Source organism: Octopus bimaculoides, chromosome 15 (assembly GCF_046866305.1).
Source record: "Octopus bimaculoides isolate indiv1 chromosome 15, ASM4686630v1, whole genome shotgun sequence".
NCBI classification, from domain to species: domain Eukaryota; kingdom Metazoa; phylum Mollusca; class Cephalopoda; order Octopoda; family Octopodidae; genus Octopus; species Octopus bimaculoides.
In genome coordinates, this window is record NC_142942.1 from 52022792 (window position 1) to 52048034 (window position 25243).

Here is a 25243-nt window from a genome sequence, read left to right on the forward strand (position 1 = left end):
GAGGTGTTGTGACATAGAACAGATTAAGAAGTGTGTAAATGATAGTTTTAGCTGTCACTTCATTTTCATTTGATTTTTGAGGTCAAGGGTGTTGAGATTACAAACATTTTGAGCAAAGTTACCAACATTAGATACACAATTTTGATGAGATATCAAAGTGGCATCGGAGAAAAAGGCAAGTTATGTATTATGGTAACGAACTCAGTGACTGAGTATGACCATTGCTTGCTAATGAACTGCAGAAGGAAGATGAGATTTCATCCCAGCACATGATAATTACTAGATTTTCTTGCAACTACAACATAAATGTCTCCTCTCAGTTAAATACATTGCAGAATAATGACATTTGGCACTGTGTACAGACATATGTCTCTACAGACCGCCAATAGAAAGGTGTCTGGTATGTGATTGGCAGACTTTTGTTCTTTCAGATTACCTGTCATTAGCTTGCTTTCTTTAGTTCATCCTATATAAAATGACCGTCGTCTTTTGGTTTCCATCAGTCAAATACAACCAACTAGCTTTGGTCGGCCTAGGGCTATAAGTAGAAGAAACTTGTCCAAGGTGCTGGAAGTTATTGTTAGTAGTTGTGGTAGTCTGGAGACTTAAAGCAGCTAATATGAATGGACTTAGAAAATCTAACTCAATTACAAATTGAATGAGGTTTCCTTCCTTGTGGATCATTTCAGTTTTGTATGTTTTCTGTGCTACTTTTCAGAACACTAGGGACTTGGACTCATTGAATATTTTTTTGGTTTTGGTTCCACTTTGTCCGCTCAACTGCATTTAACCACCTCCCCAACTTTCCACATGAATATCACCTTTTTGCTTATCAGATTTAAGGTAGTCTTTGTATTGTGATGCATGCATGTGTGTAGGTCTGCACAAAGCTGGTAATAACTGTCCCTGAACTGATGTGAAATGTAGGCTCCATTTCAAGTGACTTTTAGTAATCAGTGCTAACTAAATACATTGTATGATTTACGTTTGGGTTACAGATATACACACATGCATATACAGAATGTGCCAACAATAAAGTAACATAACAAAAAAAAAAGGCAATTTATAAGAAGTTTAATGTTCTACCACCAATTATTACATCTGCCACCTCTCTGTTCTGGCCTAGATGTGTGTGTGTGTAGGCATGCATGCCTATGTATTTTTTTTAAAGCTATTTTCTTTATATGTTTGTATATTTTTGTCCTTTCCTTTTGTTAGGAAAAAAAAAAAAATTTTAATTTCAGTTTACATGGAATTAGATATGTTTTCAGACATGGGAAGGTCATTATATTAAGCAACAGCCACCATTTTTACAGGCTTGGTATGGCGACTGCTTTGTGTGTTTTAAACTCTGGATCATTCCTGATCAAGCAGCTGTTAATATTGCGTGTTAATATGCAGATTGCCATCATAAAAAAAAAAAAGTGAAAGCAAATTTTCCTAGGAAAACAAAAAAAACAAAAAAATGAAAGTAAATTGTGATAGAAATTGGAAGTGATGATAGAATTTCATAAAGCTGTTGGATATCGAATGGGTGGGCTTCCTATGTGGGTCTCGGCAGCTTTGGTACTCATGAAGTTGTCTGCCATTCACTGAACTTTATTGATCCAGATGTTGACAGTATTCATACAGAGGCTATAGATGGGCAATGGATGCTTGTCAAAACACAACTAGTGTGGGACTAGTGGTGATTTATTTATGTCATGTCTTCATTAGCATGTGTGGTGAAACAAATTAAAGGTTTTGAAGATCTATTCATGAATCTCACTTCTGCTTTGGTGACTCTATTTTCCCCTGCAAATGTCATTGTTTTCATCCTGTATAGAATATAGTTTTCTCTTCTGGTTTCTATTGCATTTTACTTTAGGTGTTTTAGGACGATTTACTTTCACTTTTTTATGATTGTAAACCACATATTAACCATGTTCCAGTATATCTAGTCCCACATTGTTTGATGTGGTGTCATTTCTTTTCTTTTAAAATGATAGGGTGTGATTTGAGGGTGGTTTCACTGTTATTTCTAGCATGTCAAGCAACTGAGTTGAGGCTTCCTTGTCTCCTACATAGAATTGTAGCATCCTAGGTCAACACTGGTTGATCAGGCTCATTACATGCTGGTAGCCGGCCAGATGACCAGGTGCTACTCATATATTCCTAGTTTGCCTAAATTTCCACTTAGCTCAAGACTATACTGTACATCATAGTCTCTCCATTGTCCAGTCTGTTCCAGTATGTCCATAGATTTTTGTGATGGCTACATTAAAAGTGGAAAACACAGACTGACAGTGTGTGATGGTTACCATACCTCTGCACTTATTATTGGTGGTGTATTTCAGCATGTATTTGGGGGCCAGTGGCACTATTTCCTCTTTTAATTCATGTTGTAGCTGTTTTTCTGATGTATGAGTTTCTCATGCTTGTCAGAGCTGAGTGGGAGAGAAAGTGTCTTTTTTTTTATTATGGTGTTGTATATCTCTGAGTATATGTAGTGACATGCACTGTAGAAGTGAGAGAAGCTTGCTTTGGCTAAAAAACTGATGTTTGCATGTTATAATTTATGATGGTTGGTGTCTAGTGTTTCCAGAATTATTACATGGATGATGTGAGTGATGATGTAATCTTTTAGTTTCATAAAAGTGTTTTTAATGCCTTTTCTATTGAAGACTATTTAGATTTTTTTTGTCATGTTTGCATAGTTTATTATAGTCCTGTGAAGTCATGATTTTTTCTGGATTATCTGAAAAATGTCGTCAAGAGTTTGTGTTAGTGTTATGAAGACTTTGTTCATCATTACTTTTGTGGTGGTTCTAAAGCCCCCTTCATGTAGAATTGTAATTTAGTCATTCTCTTGATGGCATTTGCACATGGCGTGGGAAGATTTTATCATTTGACTAGCATTCTGGCAGTGTCTATTCCAACTATTTTTTTTGCATATCATATTCATTATCAATTTATTCTACATATATTTAAACATTTTTAAAGCAGTAGGAAAGTATTTGAGGGAGATATGGTCACAGTTTCTTGCACGTGGAATAATTGCTTTAAGCACAATGACATTCCAAGGACCTTAACCTGTTACAAACTTCTCTTCCCCCTTTTTTCCTCCACTTCTTCTTACTACTTGTCCTTTCCTTTTTAAGTGTTACGTAGTGAATCTGCAGGAAATGAAGTGGAATAAAATGGATAAGACCACTCCTGATTATTTATCCGATTACGTCAGAACGGGATATTATTGTCCTTTGCGTTTCCCCTTAAACTTAGACAGACAGTGAACTGAACTACATTACACATTGTTCATTGATGTGATAGAAATCTTTAACCTACTTCAAAAAATGCCAGTGTGTATCTATGTGTTTGTGTATTTCCCAATAGACTTGATGATCACTTCCTTAGCTTGTGTTTCATCTATGTTTAGTAGCTGTTCAGGCAGTATCCCCCCCCCCCCCACCAAACTGCAAAGGTTAGGTATGGCTGCATGGTTAAGAAGCTTGTTTTGTAACCATCTGGTTTTGGGTTCAAACTCACTGTGTGGAAGCTCACTGTAATCAAATAACTAAAGAAACGAATAATTCTGCTCAGTATGTTGGCCGTAGTTGTTACTAGGAGAAAAATTTTGCTAAACAGTAAGTAGTGAGAACAAAACTCTGTCACTGGAAAAATGGAAAATACTTGTATTGAAAAAATAAGCACAAAATTGTAAGGCGTACTTTGTAAAACTTATAAACACTTTTGTATTATTCTTGTTGTGGTTCCTATTGCTTTTGATTTAATTGCTCTTTTGAAGGCATCAACAAATCTTTCTGTTTGTCCATTGGACCTGAGGATGATAAGGAGGTACATGAATATGTCTCATGGCTTTGGTTTTGAAAAACTGATTGAAACTTAACGATGTGAAGTGAGGTCCATTATCTGATACTAGAGTTTCTATCAAATCAAATCGACTGCATGCTTGCCTTAATTTGTGAATTGAGTATGAAATTGAAATAATGTTCATCGTAAAAATTTCAGGCCACTTTGAGAAGGCATTGACTAGTAACAAAAAATATTTTTTAGGGTCACCAAAATCAAAGTGTATCTTGTATCTTGGTTTTTCTAGCACTGGTCATAGTTTCCAATCAGAGATCTAAGCATCTTGGTTGTTTGCACTCAACTATGACAAGTGTGTGCTAGGCCCTTTTAAGTGTTTGTTGATGTCAGGCCAGAACACATAATTTCTTGCAATTGATTTCATATGATTTATACCTCGGTGGCCCATATGTAATTGCTTTAAAAGTAGATTCTGTCATTCTTGAGGAATAATGACTTTCTCTCTCTCTCCAAACATAAAGCAACTATTCACGACCGATAAAGACTCTTGTCTTTGAAAAAACTGTTTCAGGTTTTTTGAATAGTTTTCTTTGTCAATCAATTTTTTTGTTATTTATAAACCAACAGTTAGGTAGGATTTTTTCTTATTGTGTCTTCAGCCATATCTGCTGACACAGGAATAGCATCTGTTGTGGTATATAAAACGTTTTGCATATCATTTTCAACATAAATAGAAGCAGTAACAGCACCATCATTGCCTAACTTTTTTGATTCATCAGGAGATGCAATAATGCATCAGCTTTATTCAATTTATTCATTGACTTGTATTTAATTTGAAAGGTATAACCAGATAGCATTGTTGCTCATCTTTGTAAGCAATTTGTTGTGTAAATTGGATTGCTTTCCTTCAAGCCAAAAATAGATACAAGGGGGTTTATGGTTGGTAAATAAAAGAAAAAGTCTTCCATGCACCATCTTAGGAAATCTTTTATCTGCAAAAACAAATGCCAACGCTTCCTTTTCTGTTTGACCATAATTTGTTGCTGCTTTACTCCAGGTATGAGCAGTGTGTGCTATTTATTACATTTCCAGTGCTGTCTGGGAATACTTAAATGACAGCTCTGATAACACAAAAGCATCTACAGCTAGTATTATTTCTAATTTCGAGTCACAATGGGTTAGTAGTAAATCAGATTGTTATAATTCTTTTGCCTTCTCAAAAGCTTTTGAGCTTGTAGGCATTCAATTCTGTTTTGAGTTTTTCTCAAGTAGATGGTTTAAAGGTCTTTGTAAGCATTGCATGAAACGTAGGAACACACTGTAATAGCTAAGAAGTCTTAAAACCAATCTCAATTTGCTTATATCTGATGGAAGTAGCATTTTCAGAATAGCTTCTACATTTTCTAGGTCTGGTTTGCAACTGTCTTTGTTTATAATAAAACCAAGATATTTTATTGATGTCATAACAAAAACAGCATTTATCTGGTCTTACTTTAAAACCAAATGAATTCACTTTGCGGGAAAGAATATCCAATCAATAAAATACTTCTTTCATTGAACCAATTACTACAATATTGTCTGGATAATCTATAACATCAAGAATACCTGCTATCATTGTGTCCATTATTTGTTGAAAAATAACTGTAGCCATTTTTTTTTCTATCTAAATGGCAATCTTTGATATTGGAAAAGACCTTTGTGTGTATTAATTGTCAACAGTAGCTTGACTTGTCATTGAATTAAATTTGTAGATAATCATCAGACAAATCAATTTCTGTGAAGTAGCAGCCACCATTAAGCTTGTTGAAAATATCTCCAGGAATAAGCAGAGGGTGGGATTGATCTTTTGAGACTTCATTTTATCCAGTAGAAAAATCTGTGCAAAGGTGAACCAAACTGTTTGCCTTCCAAAGAATAACTACTGGTGCTGCCCAAGTTGAGTACTTGACTATTTTGAGATTGATTTGCATATGGAACAGGTCTGCATGACTTAAACACAGGCTTTGAATTGGCACTTGATATCTTGGCTATAGTTGTTATTAGGATAATAGTTTCACTAAACAGTTGTGAGAATAAGACTCTGTCACTGGAAAATTATCTGTATTGGGAAAATAAATGTCAAAATGAGATTGGGCAAGAGTTGGATGTCCCCTGAGGAAAAGACAAAAGAATAATTTTATATGTTCTCTGTAATAAGTCTTCAGATAACTACCTATTGGTTGCTGTAATTAACATTTGAAGAATTCTTAAACTAAACAATCTCATTTTCTATAGTGGATTTTGAGGTAAACTGGGAGTTAATCTATTGTTGAAATTTATGGCATGATTTTCTGCTGCTTAGACCCATTGCTACCATATTTGTGCTGAAATATACTGCATTTCTTTCAATTAATTTTGAAAATAATGAAGAATATAACCCATACCAGCATGGAAAGTGGACTTAGAAATAATGATAACGAATACAGTAAAATGATTTGTCATTATTAAGCTGATTTTTTTTTTTTGGAACAAATTAACACAAACTTTTAATAAGGAATTTTGTTTTTTTTATTTAGATCACTTTAACCCTTTAGCATTTAAACTGGCCAAAATATTCCACCAGGTCCAGCCTCTCACACCTACCATACAAAGCTACAAGATAATGCATAATTAATTCAAAACAATGTAAAGGAATAAGCATAAGTGACTAATTAGCTTTCCAGACCTATTTGTATGAGAAGTAGTTTGATTTAATATCATCCACTTTGTTTTTATTTTAAAAAGCTTGCTTCCCAATCACATGGTTCAGGGTTCAGTCCTACTGCATGGCACCTTGGGCAAGTGTCTTATATTATAATCTTGGGCCGACCAAAACTTTGTAAGTGGATTTGGTACATGGAAACTGAAGAAGCCCGTCGTGTATATTTGTGTCTGTGTTTGTCCCTCACCACTGCTTGACAACTGGTGTTGGTTTGTTTACATGCCTGTAACTTAGCAGTTTGGCAAAAAGAGATTGATAGAGTAAGTACCAGGCTTTAAAAAAAAAAAGTAGTGGTGTCGACTCATGGCAAACACAGCCGCAGCCTAATGACTGAAATGGATAAAAGATTTATTTTTGTTCCACAGAATGTATGGTGGATTCAGTAATTAGCCTAGATTATATTTTTCACCATTAATATCTCCTACTTAAGGTACTTTGATTGTTCTGTTCCGTGGTTACTTACTTTGACCATTTTGTTTGACATCTAATAAATGTCTTTTCTTATTTGATTGCTTAATTCTCCGCCTTTATTCTAAGTAAGGATGAATAGTTTCTCGAAACTAAAAAAGTCTTGCTACTGAAGTAGAGAGCAAACAAGATTTATTTAATACACTTGGAGTCAGTTTCTACAACAGCAATATATTGTTGGCAAGCTATCAAATAGCTATCAAATAGCTATCAAATAGCTATCAAATAGCTTTTCAAAAGCAGAATAGTCATAACATAATAATTGTCTCAGATTAAGGCCCAAAGCCAGCAGTTTAGTGGGGAAGGAGTTAATCGAGACCCTGTACCCAAGTTCGTAACTGGTATTTATTTTATTGACCCTGTAAAGATGAAAAGCAAAGTTGACCTTGACAGTATTTGAACTTGGAATGTAAAGAGTCAGTAAATTGCCACTAAGCATTTTGTCCAATATACTAATAGTTCTGCCATCTTGCTGCCTGAATAATAATGATGATGATGGTGGTGGTGGTGGTGGTGGGCTACAGCAAATATTCTGCTCAATATCACAGATTTGCTTGACCGTGACCAGTTGAGCATGTCCCTTGGTGCATCTCTGATCATGTACAGAAGTAGTAGGGGAGCAAGATAGCCATGTGTTGAAAGGAATTCTTTGTTGGTTTGACTAATTCACCTCTGGAAACATGGGCATCTCGTTCATCATCCTTAAACAAACCTTGGTTGTGATGCATGTGCCTGGTGTACCCTTGTCAGATGGGTAGTCATGATGTGTAAATTGGGCTTCTTATATTTGTACCCCAGGGTCACTTTGACAGCATGCACTGTTCTCTCACTCACTAATAATAATGTTTCTTAATAAGTTATAAAAACTACATTAAAAATGAAGATATTGTATTAATAAAAATATTACAACATTATTTACAAAACTTGGAAAGATTTATGTGCATTTTTCATTAGACCAGTTCTTTTATCACAATATTCATAGTACAACTGAGTTTCTAGCAGATTTCCCTGTTTTTCACTTTCATTGATCACTACATTAAGTTTGTTCATATTTTTCATTCTACTTAACCTTTTAGCATTCAGATTATTTTGTCAAAAGTAATGCTTATTTATTCACATTTTTTAAAAATTAATCACTTATGATCTTGTAGCTTAGAGATTTTTAAGATATGATTGTTTATTTTTAGAATTACATTGCAGGGCAGGTGTAAGATGCTGGATATAGCTAGTTTGAACGTTAAACATGTAGACTGTTTGGGCCAGATGTGGCCGGTTTGAATGTTAAAGAGTTAAAGTAGCATAAAGCTAACCTCTAACGCCAATTCTCACTCAGCTTCCATAACTGACCATACCAGGCAGTGTGATAAACACTTCTACTCCCCTTCATTTTACTTCTCCTACTGTCACTCACTCACTCTCTGTTTGTCATTTAATATCCACTTACTTAGCACGATCTCATTAGCATGACAACAAATAAATATACATTGCTAATCATGCTAATTATATGTAATTTTGTGAGTAGAATGAGGACTTAGAAATTATAAACAACTCTGATTACTGAACCACCCCCTGTTTTGGCAAGCAACTAACCTACCCCCTGTTTTGGCAAACAAATAACTCATCCCTTGTTTTGGCATACAACTAACCTACCCCCTGTTTTGGCAAGCAACTAACCTACCCCCTGTTTTGGCAAACAAATAACCCACCCCCTGTTTTGGCATGCAACTAACCTACTTGATAGCTATTATGTTATTTTTATAATTTCATTGTTTTTCGTGGCATTTTAAAATATCTCATTTTGTTCCTTTGTGTTTTCATCAATTACTTTTTATCTGTAAACTATGAATGCAGTTGTTAACATGAATTATTAATAAAACTAGAGATATTGGAATAAACCAGGCTGTTGCTTGTGGGAAAAGTCTATGGCGACAAAATTGAAACATTTTACATTTGACAGTGGTGGTTAATAAGTTTGGTGCATGAAAGAGATAATTTGCCAAAGATATGGAGCACAGGTCAGAGATTAATGAGTGTTTTGCCATCTTGTTAAGGTTTTTTTCCAACATCAAAGTGTCTACGATATTTTTGTTTTTATATGTATTGTGTAAAGCTTGCCAAGACATGCTGCATAATTCCTACTGTAAGGACAGGTGAATTCATTAACTATATTAAATTTAGGAGCTTTCTTATTGGAAGTATTAGTTTTTTTGTGTTGTTGTTATTTTTGTTTGCATCTATTCTAATGAGAGCTGTTTTGGTTGTATAGTTGTGGCCTGTGAGCTAGTTGACTGAATATTGACCACTAGTGTTGTAGCGACCAGTGAATCGACTGAATATTGACTGCTATAGTAATGATCAAAGTTAATTAACTGAGTAATGACGGCTATTGTGTTGTAGCGATCAGAGATTTGGTTGACTGCTATGGATGTGAATCACCATCATCATCATTCTGATGTTCACCTTTCCATGTTCGCATGGGTCAGGACGGAATTTGTTGTGGCAGATTTTCTTCGGATTCATGCCCTAGCTGTTGCTAACCCTCACTTGTTTCCAAGTAAGGTAATACCCCTCTTATGACCAGGTAATACTTACAGGAAAGATTTGAAATGGAGGCCACTTGCATGATGTGACCCTCATTCACAACTATTGCAGATATCTCAACACACACACACACACACACACACACACACACACACACACTGAGCATCTTTCAGTTTCCATCTGCCAAATCCACTTAAATGGTTTTGGTCAGCCCAGGGCTGTAGTAGAAGATACTTGTCCAAGGTGCCATACAGCGAGACTGAACCCAGGACCATGTGTTTGGGAAGCAAGCTTCTTACCACACAGTCATGTCTTTTACTATTATTGAGTCAAGTTGCCTAACTAAATAAGGCATTAGACATACCTTCCCATGGTCATGATTTCAACTCTGTTGCTGGTGTACTAATTTGTTTTGTCTATGCAAAATATTTCTTACAACTTCACTCAGCTGTCAGAAATAAGTGCCTCCAAATCACTGATAGTCTTACCATTAGCTACTGACTCTGCTTCTGAATATGGACTACTTGTGATGATGGCTGCTGTACAACAGTTGGGAAAATATACGTAAAGGCATTAAATAAAGTGTGTGTGTGTGAGTGAGATAATATGGTTATTTGAGGTGCAGGATAGAAGCTATTTAGATGTTGTGGCTACAAACACAGTGAAGTGGTAGAACATTGAACAAAATGTACAGCAGTACTTAGCTTTACTCGTCTGTATTTTTTAATTTTAAACCCTACAGAGGATCAACTTTTGATTTCCATTACTATTTGGTTGATTAAAAAACATACCAGTGTTTAGCAAGACAGACTGTATCTGTCTCTGCAAATTCATGGCCTTGGGTTTACAATAGTAAACTGTCTCCTTGCCTGGGGGATTTTTTGTGATTGGGTAAGGAGAAAACTGAGATCCTAGTCTTAGAGATGATGTTCATTGTTGGAATGTCTCTGATCGTAGTTGTACTGGATGAGAAATGATCTAGCATTAAAGTACAGTAACAACACCACCACCACCACCACTACATACGAACGATACATTAGAGGATAAAATTCATTGCTTATCTTTAGGTGTAAAATGTGTGTGGCAGGGAGGTCACACTGTGTTGAAGACTCTATTGTACTTTAGTACATACGGTAAATTACTTTGATTGCTTTTAGCTATGTTGGTGTTAAATCAGGTGATGGATTCAGTCTACCATATAAAGACATGAAAGAATCATTTTACCAAATTGAACTCTCAAACTTGTGATCCATGGTTATAATAGAAAGCACTGAAGTCTCTGCTGAGTGAGAATGAACCAGAAGCTGTGCATTTGTGAAGGGAATTTGTTAACCACATAGCCGTGTCCATATGCTCTGACTGTTATTTTCTTTCACCAACCCCAAAAGGGTGTTTTTTTTAATAATGTTTATGAAAGAAGTTCTGTGAGAGAAGTTAGTTCCATATGAAATTCAAGAACCCTCTGCTGCTTAGTGAGGAGGTTGTGGTGGTGGTGGTGGGACATGATGGAGCAGTTCTTCCACTTCATACCACTTCGGGGAGTGAATGAAACCAAGTCTGCCTACTCAAATGTGATTCTACACCTGAAATGTTTTTTTGTGTTTTCGGTTCAGTGACTTATTAGGTTCTTTTGACTTACATTTAACAGCATATGTTGTTGTTGTTGCTAAGGCAGTTGTTATGGCTAAATTGAAAAACAAAACAAAAAAAAGTGTAAAAGAATTAAGCTTTGATACCAGAAACATAAGCAAACTTGGCAATATGCCTTATTGTACTATTCTGAACATTCACACATTTAACCCTTCAACGTTCAGATTATTGTGTCAAATCTAATACATGTTTTATTATTGATATGTTTTGAAATAATTGTACCATTATCTCATAGCTTTGAGATTTCAATGATGTGAATGTGTATTTTTAGAGTGACATTGTAGAGTGACACATGGGATATTGTTGGCCTGCGGTTATCTAGGAAGACACTTGCTCAAGGTACCATGCACTGGGCTTGAACCTGGAACCTCGTGGTTAGGAAGCAAACTTCTTACCACATGCCCTATACACAGCCATGTCTGTGCCTATTGTCTTCTTATTCTATAACACTTCAGTCTTCTCTTTGAAATTAATAAGTTATTTTAATACATCTGTTAAGTTTGAATTGCGGGGACAATACATAATATAGGGGAACAATCTGGAAAGGATTTATTTTGTTTCGTTTGAGGTGCATTGTGTTTTACAAATTTGAAACCTACCATCATTGGATTTGTCTGTCATAAAATAAATACCAGTAATATACTGTTAATTTATCATACTCTGACAAAGATGGATTGTATGGTAACAAAGAAAAAATGAAATGAATTTTTTCTGAAGTAAATTCTTAATTTTTATTTTGGTTTTTCTTTTCCAGATTTTTACATCCTTGCTCCAAATCGTACTGTTATGTACTTAGAAGGCACAGCCCTCAGTCTGACATGTATTAATACGAACTTGAAAAGGAATATCACGTGGTATATAAACGCTACAAATATTAAAGAGGGTTCTGGTTTTCATCTGAAGAAAGAGGAAGTAAATGGTATTCAGAAAACATTTCTGACAAAGGAGAAGCTGAGTATTAATGATTCTGGCGAATATAAGTGCATTGACTTGAGCGACTCCTCAAAATCAGTGGAAGTCTTTGTATTTGGTGGTAAGTCTTGTATAAAATCCAAATTTTGAATGTCTTTGTGCATCAGTAATTAAAAGAAATTCTTATTTCGGTGTTGTACTTGTACAAGTAACTTGATCTGTAATTGTGTGTTTTGAGACTGACACGGTTATATCATGGAAAAGCTTTGAGATTGTGGCCTTTTAGAACACACAAGTCTTATTTTCTAATAGTATTATGTATTATAGTTGCTGGCATGAGTAAGAAGTTTGCTCTGCAGCCACATGGCTTGCTGTATGGTACTGTGGGTAGGTGTCCTGCCTTGGACTGACTGATGCCATGCGAGAAAAATTGGTAGATGGCTTAGATGTGGCTTAGTGATTAAGAAGCTTGCTTCCCAGCCATTTGATCTCAGGTTCAGTTCCACTGCACAGCACTAAGGGCAAGTGTCTTCTGCTGTTGTCCCAGTCTGATCAAAGCCTTGTTGTCAATGTTTATGCTGTTTATCATATAAAAGACCTAAGGATAAACACCTAACTTGATAACAGGAAGGGCATTCAGCCAGCCATAGAACGCTGCCTCGGCAAAGTCTCATTCAACCAATGACAGCGTAGAAAACTGAATGTGAAGTTGATGATTACACTGATAATGTTGATGTGCATTATAGTGTCCAGAAATGTTATACATCTATTAATCTGACCTCTGACACTACAAATGGTCATCATGGTGCTATAGTATCCATACTACTGTTGTCTAACCCCTATACAAAGGAAGCTGCTCTAGCACTTAGTCAACTCAACTGAAATGAATACTCAGGAATTGAACCTGTGAACTTGTGATTTTGTGCCCTATATCCTAACCTTTAGGCCTCATGCCTAACTACTGACTAATCCAATTAAAGGAAACATATTCCAGTTATAGGTGCTGGCATGGCTCTGAGGTAAGAGGCTTGCTTCCCAGCCACATGGTTCTGGGTTCAGTCCCACTGTGTGACACCTTCTACTATAGTCTTGAGCTGACCAAAGCTTTGTGAGTGGACTTGGCAGATGGAAACTGAAAGAAGCCTGTCGTATATGTATGTGTGTGTGTGTGTGTGTGTGTATCTTTGTCCCCCATCATCATGATGTTGGTGTGTTTATGTTCCTATAACTTTGTGGTTCGGCAAAAGAAACCGATAGAATAAGCACTAGGCATACAGAGAATAAGTTCTGGGGTCGATTTGTTTGACTAACAAGTAAAAGAATAGAAGAATAATCTCTAGTTTCAAAATTGAAATCCATCTCTTACAACAACTGTTTGTATTTATTTGATTCTTTAAAAAATAAAAAAAAATCTTTGTTGTATGATTGTCTGCTAAAATATTATTCTTATGTCTTGTTGCAGTTAAAACATACAACGGAACTGTTGTGTCTGGAAAACCAACAACTATCCGGTGCGAGGCCGAAAACTTGCATCATCTGGTTTCTTTTAACTGGACCAAGGATCAAAAGCTGTTATCAGAAATCAGCGAAATGAATGGTCGTTATATTGAGCATGAAAACTATACATTGGAAATCCCAAAAGCCAGTAAATACACTTTTTTTAGTTTTTCTTACTTTTTCATTTTCTTTTCTTCAATTATAATGTCTGAATTTACTGAAGTAATATCTGTTAAGTCCTATAGGAAGCCACCGTGAAGTCCAGTTCTTGCTACAGTATGGTTATTTGTGTGCTTCAGTGATCCTGAGAGCTGTACCAGTGTTGTGCAAGATCCTGGTAGGGCCTCCTATACTGAACAGGTCAGAGGTCAGATTAATGTGACCACCTCTCCCCAGAGGTAAAAAGGGGTTTCTCAACCTAGAAAATAAACAAAGTTACTGAAATCTCGATGACTCTTCAAAACCAACAAGACCTGAAAAAGGAAGTCCTTTTTTCTGGGAATCATGACACAGTGCCACAAAATCTTAAAAGAAAAATCAGGGGTCCGACTGGGAAGCAGAAGAGACAACCCAAAGTTGAGAACAGTGGAAAAAAATTGTAGATGGCCCATGCTGGTGTTATTAATGAAGGTTAATCTGGGTGAGAGATGAATAAAATAAGGACTTTGAATCCTTGGAAAGTTATGACTCATATATGATGCAAAATAGGAACAAATAAAGAAAGGCTGTTCTGTCGAACCGTCTGGTTTGTGTACCATGATAGAATGATGGGGAAAAAAAAGAGAGATGATTATGTAATCATCTCATCATTAAGAAATCTGCAAATTAGAAAATTCTTCTGTCACTGTTTTTTAAATGTAGAAAACCAAGCAGCTTGTTCATGTAACAATCATGACATGCTGCCTCTAGTGAATATTGTCATGCATGAACGGAATCTTGGTGATATAGGCCTAGTATGGCTACAGATGGAATGTTTGAGTAACGTCAAGGAATTTGTTGGGAAGAGGATGAGGGGAAAAATTGGGATTGTTGATGACAAACAAAGATTAGAGTGGTGTGGAGGTTGCACCTCTTGCAGTGTACCTACATCCTCCTCCTCTGTAGATTATTAATTTAATTGATTAATCTGACAATAAGATTAATATGACAATAATCTAGTAAGAGAGAAGGAATAGATTTTACAAAGTGAGAAACAATAGATACAATGTTGGAAATTTCTCATTTTTTCATGTGTTGGTGGTAATACATGGCTGATTATATCTAAAATAAAAGTACTGATTTATTAAAATAAGTACAAAATAAGTACAATCCTATAAATTCACTATATTTTGGATAAGAAGAAGCTAAAATGCTTTTGTACAAAATTTCAGCTCTCTGGGTCCAAAGCTGTGACTACTGGGGATACATATTCCTAATAGTCACAGGGACTGGAATTATGTATTACCAAAATAAGGTAAAAACAAATGAAATATTTTCATTTAGAATTAGAATACTTTTTTCTTTGAAAGATTCATTTTTTTATTTTCATGACTATATTGAAACACAATGTTTCAGGAATGATCAAGAATTTGATGTGTTTTAGTAAAATAGCCGATCAATAAATAAGTGTTTGTGAACATCACTTAACAAAAGGTCTTGAAAATTTTGTCAGAGGATTTTAATTGAAATCTAAAGAATACCTAGGTATTTTGGTATTGTAAAATCTGAGCCAGACTCAGACAAGCTAGTAATTAAAGTGTTAATCAAAATGTTAACCTTCCTTTTCTCTCTCTCTCTCTCTCTCTGTCTCTCTCTCTCTCTCTCTCTCTCTCTCTCTCTCTCTCTCTCTCTCTCTCTCTCTCTCTCTCTCTCTCTCTCATTATAGTGTAGAGACCCTTTGAACAATTCTTAGTCTTTGTTGTGTCTTTTTCTGTTTTCAGGGCGTAAGGATGCTGGGCTATACCAATGCATGTTCACTGTTGGAAAGAAAACAACCAAAACCTTCTCAATCGATGTTGCTATGAATAGTAAGTCTCCTGTAACCCTTTTCAAATGCCTGCTTCTTCTCCAACCCCATCTCATTTCAGACCACCTCTCCTTTGCTATTCAGTATTGTAATTGAAGCATGTCATCTTTAAACATATTTGGTGACATTTCCCTGCCTCCTGACATTTGCTGATAATCAAGGAGCGATTCCATCACAAATTGTTAATAGGTTAGACTTCACATTCTACAGTGTTGTTTGTTTTCTCATCTCCAAGAATAAATTTTGTTTTCTGTGTATTTTCTTTTCTCTATACTGATGATTCAACTCTCCTATGTTTAGCAATGATTTTTGTGTGTCTATTGATTTTTATTTATTTGTATGTGGTAGGGGCTAATTGTACTACACGAGCTGCTTATAAAATGTCAGATGCTTTCTACTTTATTGTTAGTAATTTCGTTGAACATTGTATAGGTATTACTAAGATTGCTATAACATTGAAAGCTCTTTTTTGCATCAGTGAGTTTGATATTCTATAGAAATGAAGATATTTCCTTCGTTTTGCTGTTTTTCTTTCTACAAAATGAGAAGATACATTGTGAAGCTGTTATCTTAGCGAGTTGCATCTATTTACCACCTGATGAGACACATCTTCACCGTCGGATGCTCCTGAACCAGTTGTTAAGTGTCCCACCCATGAGGGATCAATGCTAGATGTGCCAAAACAATTGTCGGGATTAATAATTCTTTCTACTATAGGCACAAGGCCTGAAATTTAGGGTGGTGGGGACTAGTCGATTGCATCGACTCCAGTGTTTCACTGGTACTTATTTAATCAACCCCAAAAGGATGAAAGGCATGTTAAATGATGATGATGATGTTTATCTGTCTCATCTTAATGATAGACACCAACCTGGCTGAAACCGGCTCTGACTCTTGAGTACTGATGTCTTATTTTCATAAGTCTTGAATTAAAATCTTCCATCAAACCTTGGTTACAATTTATGTTCCTAACACCAGTTTAATGATAACTAAGTTATTTTACTAGATTCTTTGTTATACTTAAAATTAATTGAAAGAAACACAGAGCATCTCAACAGAAATATGGTAACAAAAAGGTTAATGATAGATACCTTGGTATGATTGTATGAAATAATCAATGAACTAAGGCTAAAATTAAAAATCCTTAAAAAGCTTGCAGTGTCTTGTTGGTATTGAAACAGCAGCCTAATTAATTTTATAAACTAAATACATTTTGGTTAAGAAGGTGAGCATTCTTTGAATCTATATGTCCTTTTGGTCAAATATCTATTGTCATTAGCTTACTGTGGTGAATGTAAAATAAATGTTAAATATGTAGGCAATCATAAGTATTGTTTGACAAAGTATATGTCGTATTAAAACTAGTGCTGTTGCCATTAAGGACTATTGTATCATCAAAGACTGCATCATTGGATTTGCATTTGACACATTCTTAACTGTAATTGTAGAGTTTTTTGTTTTCATTGCAGTTAAGCTTCTTTCATTGGCTGAAAGATGTGTGGTTTGTTTGTTTGTTTGTTCATTGTTTTTCTTCTTTTTTTTCTTTTTGTTTTCTCTTTATGTTGGAATATGAAGATGTCATTGAAAGTGTCAAGCATCTCAACTTATTCTCTCTGTCTCCTCTTTCCCAAATGTCAATCGTCTCAACTGTCATTTCTCTTGACACACGCACGTGCACGTGTACGCACATACGCATACACACGTGCACACGCACATACATGCCTATGCACGCACGCACACACACACACACACACAAACATCATGTTGAAGTTGTGACCAAGATATGTAGAAATGTGGGAGTAACATACAATGAATTTGAATCCCTTAAGTACAAACCTTCACCCATTGTGCACCTTGAGTATGGAGTGTTACTGAGGTCCATAATTAACCCTTTTGCATTAAAATACTAAGTCTGTGTGGAGGCACAATGGCCCAGTAGTTAGGGCAGCGGACTCGCAGTCATAGGATCGCGGTTTCGATTCCCAGACCGGGTGTTGTGAATGTTTATTGAGCGAAACTACCTAAAGCTCCACGAGGCTCCGGCAGAGGATGGTGGCGAACCCTGCTGTACTCTTCCACCACAACTTTCTCTCACTCTTACTTCCTGTTTCTGTTGTGCCTGTAATTCAAAGGGTCAGCCTTGTCACACTCTGTGTCACGCTGAATCTCCTCCGAGGACTACGTTAAGGGTACATGTGTCTGTGGAGTGCTCAGCCACTTGCACGTTAATTTCCCAAGCAGGCTGTTTCGTTGATCGGACCAACTGGAACCCTCGACGTCGTAAGCGACGGAGTGCCAACTCCAAACTAAGTCTGTAAAATACTAAGTTCAATTCAATTCACTATAGTCCTTCCCTAACAAAATGAATCCTGTTTGATTAAAGTCCTTTATCATTGTTGATAGAATTGGTAGAGTTGAGATGTTTATTTTTGGTCATCTAGGTGTTTTGAGAGTCTATTTTAGTTTAAAGTCTTGGTACTGTTGATTTGGGGAATTCATATATCTCATAAAGATGGATGCCATGTTCTCTAAATTTCATCCTCTTAGAAAATGGTGGCTGTGTGTGTGTGTGTGTGTGTGGGTGGGTGGAGTTGAAGGAGAAACACTTTGTATGTCGAAAATATACGACTGAGGAAGCAGTAAAAAAGAAAGAAAAAACTGAAGTAAATATGTTTTTTGTTTCTGTTTAATTTCCAGTGGCTCCTTACATTCAGTCAACTGAGAAGTCTCGTAACTTGGTACAAAGTGACAAATTGCAATTGGAATGCAATGTTCAGAGCTATCCACCTTCAACTATTACTTGGAAAAGAGATAATGTTACTTTTGAAAAGGGTCAAAGAATTCATTGGAATAACAAGACACTTACCATCTACGACCTTCAATTCTCGGACAAGGGCAAGTATATCTGCATTGCTAGCAACATGATTGGCAACACATCTATGACTGTCCTAGTTCGTGTTAAGGGTAAGTTATTTTCGTGTTTCTTTTAACTTTCGTTCATTTATAAATAATCTTAAGAAATGACTTGTACATCATCAAGAGTAAACCTTCAAAGTTGGAATTGCTTCTTGCCGATGTCAGATCATTAAAATCTATTGAAATGTTAAAAAAAAGTCTCAAAAATTTCATGGTATTTTTACTTGAATAAAGGCAGAAAAGGCTTTATCTTGCATTATCTCAAAGCTACGAGAATTCAATAAAGTGATTTCTTTCTTTTTTTTAGCGATTTCATACAGGAATCAGATACGGCCAGATTTGGCCAGTTCAAACAAATCAAGGGGAATTATTTTTGGCTGGTTTTGGCCAGTCTGAATACTAGAGGGTTAAAATCTGAGGCATCGAACCTCCCCTCTATCCAATAGTACACAAGCTTGTGCTATTTTATTAGTTACTGTTGTATTGTGCATTTGACTTGAAATTTCCCCTATGTCAGATTTTATCCTTCTTCCCCTCTAAGGCTAAGTGAATTTCTATTATATATTATTATCTTGGAGTGGTTGGCGTTAGGAAGGGCATCCAACTGTAGAAACTCTGCCAAATCAGATTGGAGCCTGGTGTAGCCTTCGGGTTCCACCAGTCCTCAGTCAAATCGTCCAACCCATGCTAGCATGGAAAGCGGACGTTGAACAATGATGATGATGATGATGATCCTTGTAGTGTTTGCCAGAAAACAGAACAATATTCATCATCGCAACTCTGAATTGAAAGTTTGATTTTCACATAATTGTTATGTTGATTTCTTGTTTGGTGCAAAGAGATAAATCTTATTTTATTTTCTCAAAAACATGATCTATCATGAAATTACTTTCTTTGAGACATGTTTCTGCATAATTAATTAGATTAAACAACCATTTTGTCTATCTTGTATGTTGTTTATCATTTATTTTCCAGATAAACTTGCTGCTCTCTGGCCTTTCCTTGGCATTGTTGCTGAAGTTGTTATCTTATGTATAATTATTTTTATATGTGAGAAGAAACGCAGTAAAGACATGGAGGAAGATTATGATGGAGCCGGCCAGCAAAACATGTAAGTATACCTGGGGTGAGTCAGCAGTGAATCAATGTCTGACACTTGTATAAAACAAGTAACTTGTGTGATTCAGGAGTGTCAGCTCAGACTGGGTGGCCATATTGCTCAGTTTTTCAAGTTAGACCCTACTTACTGTGTTCTGTTTAAAGAAGATCCAGCTGGGCTGGTGGCTCATGTTGGATGACCACATACTACATGATCATGTTGGATGACCACATACTACATGATCATGTTGGATGACCACATACTACATGATCATGTTGGATGACCACATACTACATGATCATGTTGGATGACCACATACTACATGATCATGTTGGATGACCACATACTACATGATCATGTTGGATGACCACATACTACATGATCATGTTGGATGACCACATACTACATGATCATGTTGGATGACCACATACTACATGATCATGTTGGATGACCACATACTACATGATCATGTTGGATGACCACATACTACATGATCATGGCAGATGAGGTGGGTATCACATTACGAAGGGGACTGACCAGGACTCTGCTCCACTGGTTGCCCAAGAGTCAGCAAAAAATATGAATGCTGGTGTAATTGTCTGGTAAGAAGTTTGCTTGCCAACCACATGGTTCCGGGTTCAGTCCCACTGCATGGCACCTTGGGCAAGTGTCTTCTATTATAGCCTCGGGCCGACCAAAGCCTTGTGAGTGGATTTGGTAAACGGAAACTGAAAGAAGCCTGTTGTGTGTCGTTTGTGTCTGTCCTCACACTGCTTGACAACTGGTGTTGGTTTCTTTTCATCCCCATGACTTAGCAGTTGTACAAAAGAGATTGATATAATAAGTATCAGACTTCAAATGAAAAAAAAAAAGAATATTAAATACTGGGCTTGATTTGTTTGACTAAAAATCCTTCAAGAGGATGCTCTAGCATGGCCATAGTCTAATGATTGAAACCAGTAAAAATAAAAGATGTGATGAGACCTAATGACACAGAGATAAGTTAGTGGTAACGCTTTAAATTTAGAGAATATTAAAAAAAAAATGAACTAAAAATAGACATGCAGTGAGACAGACAAATAGGCAGACAGCTAAGTTTGGGGTAACATATTTAATGTAGGGAATATTAAAGGGTTAACTAAAAATAGTGTATAATGAGCAACAATAAGCATTAGACAATGAGCAAATACAGGACAGAACTCCCGACAATATATTTTGTGACTATTAGTCAAAGTCATGCATGGCAGGCAATTTTAGACATGTTTCAGTCTTATTCTGGCTTCACCAACAAATGATAACTTTCACTGTGCTTGCCTAATATGGTGATGAATGGCAAACTAAATAAATGTATGAGATTGTATATTTGTTGCCATAAGAAAGCAGACTCATTCAGAAATTAAGTAGTCGAGAAATTCTCGAATATTTTTCAAAAAAAAGTATTCAAGAAAAAAACAAAACAAAAAAACTCACCATTAAAAAATTTTTTTTTTTTCATTATGAAGATTGTTGAAAATTTGCTTTTTATTTATTTTTATGTAATTTGTTTTATCTCAATATTTTCCTTCTGTTCTAGGCCAAATGCTAAAGATCACAAAGGCAAAGATGAAATCCGGCAGAGAAATGTCAGGACATGAAAGAAAGAGAAAGAGAGCTACTGAACTTTTATTATAATGATTACATTTTTTTATAGTTATTATTATTACTACTACTATTACTACTACTACTATTATTATCATACACCCCCTCCCTCCCTCATGGATTTTTTGCGATCTCATTTCAGAATTGGATACTGTAGCGATTAAAAAATTTTTATCTATCTATCTATCTATCTATCTATCTATCTTTCTCATCCTGTTTTAGTTGAATCTTCTTAACCAAAAGAAAAGAAAAACAAAATGAAAATAAAAAAATAACAAACAAGGCTTGTATATTGGTCAGTACTCACTCATTCATTTACTCAATCTAAATGTAAAAAAAAAATAAAAGTGAGTACTCAGTGAAATACTCCCACCACACTTCAACTCCTGTTGTACATTCCATCATGAAATAATTTGTATAGTACTCACAATCTGTAGTAAAAAAAATCTGATAAGAATCTTTTTCTCTTCTTTCCTATTCTTCTGAAGAAAAATTTTGATGTGACCAATGTCTTTGGATTCAAATTGAAATTTGGTGAATTTCAAAATTTTTTTTGTTTTAAACTAGTTCACTCCTTTCGCTCGCCCCCCCCCACTCCTAATGATTAAAATGCACTATTGTAAAAAAAAAAAATACTTGATTTGTCCCTTAAAAAAAAAAAAAAAAATAAACATTGTTTCTAAAAAAAAATATTCTCATGAAGAAGATAAAAAAAAAAAAATCAAAATTTATTCTTGACTTATATTGTGGTTATAAGCATAAGAAACGGCTATATACAAAAGACATATAGCAATCACCTACAAAAAACAAAAAACAAAAAAAAAAGGTTTTCAGTTTGAAGATTCCTAAAGATTTAGCTTTTTTTTTTTTTAGTCTTTTTCTGGGTGTCCAATTTTGAGTTACCAATAATACAATTACTTACTAAATGACAGCTAAGGGTTTTATTATTTTTAAGATTGTAAAAGTTGTGCATGGGTGCGCACGTATGTGTGTGTGTGTGTGTGTGTGTGCTTGTGTGTGTGTATATGTGTTTGTGGCAGCATGAAAACTGGAGATACTTGGATGTGGTTGTTTTACTCTTTTGGCTTAATTTTATTGAGCCATTGTCAGTTAGTCCTGAGTGAATAATTTTAATAGAAGCTGTATTGGCTAATATTTAACTCAAGAAACAACAGAAGTAAAAACTATTATTATTATCATTATTATTATTATTATTATTATTATCAAGGTGGTAAGCTGGCAGAATTGTTAGCATGCTGGAGCAGAAATGCTTAACAGTATTTTGTCCATCTTGGGTTCTGAGTTCAAACTCTGCTGAGGTCGACTTTGCCTTTCATCCTTTCGGGGATCGATAAAATAAGTACCAGGGTTGATGTGATTGACTCTGCCCCTCCCCACAAATTCCTGGCCTTGTGCCTTTAGTAGAAAGGATTATTATTATCATTATCATTATTATTATTATTAAGGCGGTTAACTGGCAGAATTATTAGCATGTTGGACAAAGTGCTTAGTGACATTTTATTTGTCTTTAAGTTTGGATTTCAAATTCCGCTGAGGTTAACTTAGCCTTTCATCCTTTCGGGGTCGATAAAATAAGTAGCAGTTGAACACTGGGATTGACTTAGTCCCTCCCCCAGAAATTGCTGGCCTTGGGCCAAAATTTGAAACCATTATTATTATTATTATTGACTTTTTTTTTGAATTTTGAGATTTCACAAAATTTTAATTTACCTTTTTCTAAAATAAGTAAAAAAAAGTTAAATAATCAGGACTTAGTAGATGTGGGATGGCAACAAACAAACACACACACATATCACGTGATCATATGATAGACCAAGCTATTGGATGTTATACACCACTGGTCACAATGCGCTTTGCGTTTTTGGCTTTTGAATGATGCCACCCCACTGGCTGGGCAAGTAGGCCAACATTCCCCTTAATCGGAATGTTAATCCATCACAGGGTCACCCATTTACAGCTGGAGCAACAGGAAATGAAGTGTCTTGCTCAAGAACACTATGCATTGCCTGATCTGGGAATTGAACCCATGATCTAGCGATTGTGAGTGGATCACCCTAACCACTGGGCCATGCACCTTCATATATATATATATATATATATATATACATATATATATATATATATATATACATATATATATATATATATATATATATACACATACATATATATATATATATATATATATATACACATACATATATATATATATATATATATATATACACATACATATATATATATATATATATATATATACACATACATATATATATATATATATATACACATACATATATATATATATATATATACACATACATATATATATATATATATATACACATACATATATATATATATATATATATATATATATACACACACATATATATATATATATATATATACACATACATATATATATATATATATATATATACACACACATATATATATATATATATATGTACACACACACATATATATATATAGACACACACATTTGTATCAAGATGATTAATTTCTATTACTGCCTGAAAGATTCTATTCAGTAAGAAAACTCTGAGTAGCAATGGGATGAACTGCCAGCTTCATACGGATAAATATCTTCTACAGCATGTATCGAGCAATCTTTCTCTTGTTTATTAAGCAAGTGTGTGTCTGTTTATGATGATGATAGTGTGTCTGTGTGTATGTAAGCATGTGCGTGTGTGTGTGTGTGTGTGTGTATATATATATATATATATATATATATATAGCGGACGTTAAACGATGATGATGATGATGAATGAGGTCTGTGCTTTGGCTTGGCTGTAATCATATTTCTTTAACCAGAAAACCCTAACCCTAACAACCCCCACTGGAGTGGCTTCTGCCTGCTCTGTCTCTCCTGAATTGTACCCAATTAATTTGACAGATTTGCGTGTTCTGCTTCTTAGCCGTGCAGCTGACACACACACGAAGAGTCTCATGCGTTTCTCAACCACAAATACTACCCCTTTATATACATACACAAATTTAATACACTTTTTGTACATTTCTTCCACAGATATCTACAGTAATTGGAGTTGATTTTAATGATTTTTAATTAGTAAAAAAGAAAAAAAAGTCAATAAAATTTCCACTCTGAAATTTATCTTATAAAACATAATCACATGTAATATTAACATGGTAGATAATGATGTCACCTGTGTAGATTTAGATACGTTTTAGAATTAAAATCTTTTCAGAAATGAATGATCTAATTGAAACACTTTAAGTTGATATTGAACCACTGTAATATTGATGATGATGATGATGATGATGGCAGTAGAATGGTAAAATTGGTAGTGCCAGACTCTCTAGCACAGTGTCCTGCGTTACTTAATTATACTGCTGTGTGGTCAATAAAGTATATGCTAGTCATGTAAAGAGGGTTATTTAAATTGACTCTATCCCCTACTTCACTCCTATATGAATCTGGAGGTCTTACACCAATGTAGGGACTCATTATTATTATTATTAATCATTATTATTATAAAGGTGTTGGATTGATAGACTCGATATTCAACTGAATAAGAAATCTTGTGTTATTCAGTTGTATCCTTTTTGTTCTGAGTTCAAATCCTGCCAAGGTGGGTCGATAAAATAAAGTACCAGTTAAATACTAGGGGTCGATATGAATAGATTAGCACCCCCCAACTCTCTTTAAAATTGCTGGCTTTGTACCTAAATTAGAAATTATTGTTATTATTATTATTAAGGTGGTAAGCTGGCAGAATCATTAGAATGCTGGGCAAAAATGCTTATCGGCACATTTTACTTGTCCTTGTGTTCTAAGTTCAAATTCTGCCGAGACTGCATTTGCCTTTCACCCTTTCGGGGTCAATAAAATAAGTACCAGTTGAGCACTGGGGTTGATGTAATTGACTAGGTCCTTCCCCCAAAATTTCAGGCTTTCTCCCTT

The 25243-nt window shown here is 35.2% G+C and overlaps 1 protein-coding gene across 1 annotated transcript in view; it reads left to right on the plus strand.

Moving 5' to 3' along the window:
• LOC106870815 (basigin) overlaps positions 1-21963 on the plus strand; it is a 33601-nt gene extending 11638 nt beyond the window's left edge. The window contains exons 2-7 of the mRNA XM_014917036.3: positions 11961-12239; positions 13581-13763; positions 15535-15621; positions 18318-18584; positions 19512-19647; positions 21209-21963. Of these exons, the coding sequence (XP_014772522.1) occupies positions 11961-12239; positions 13581-13763; positions 15535-15621; positions 18318-18584; positions 19512-19647; positions 21209-21269 (1013 nt within the window). The 3' untranslated portion in view covers positions 21270-21963. The remainder of the gene's footprint in view (positions 1-11960; positions 12240-13580; positions 13764-15534; positions 15622-18317; positions 18585-19511; positions 19648-21208) is intronic.
• The last annotated feature ends 3280 nt before the right edge of the window (positions 21964-25243 follow it).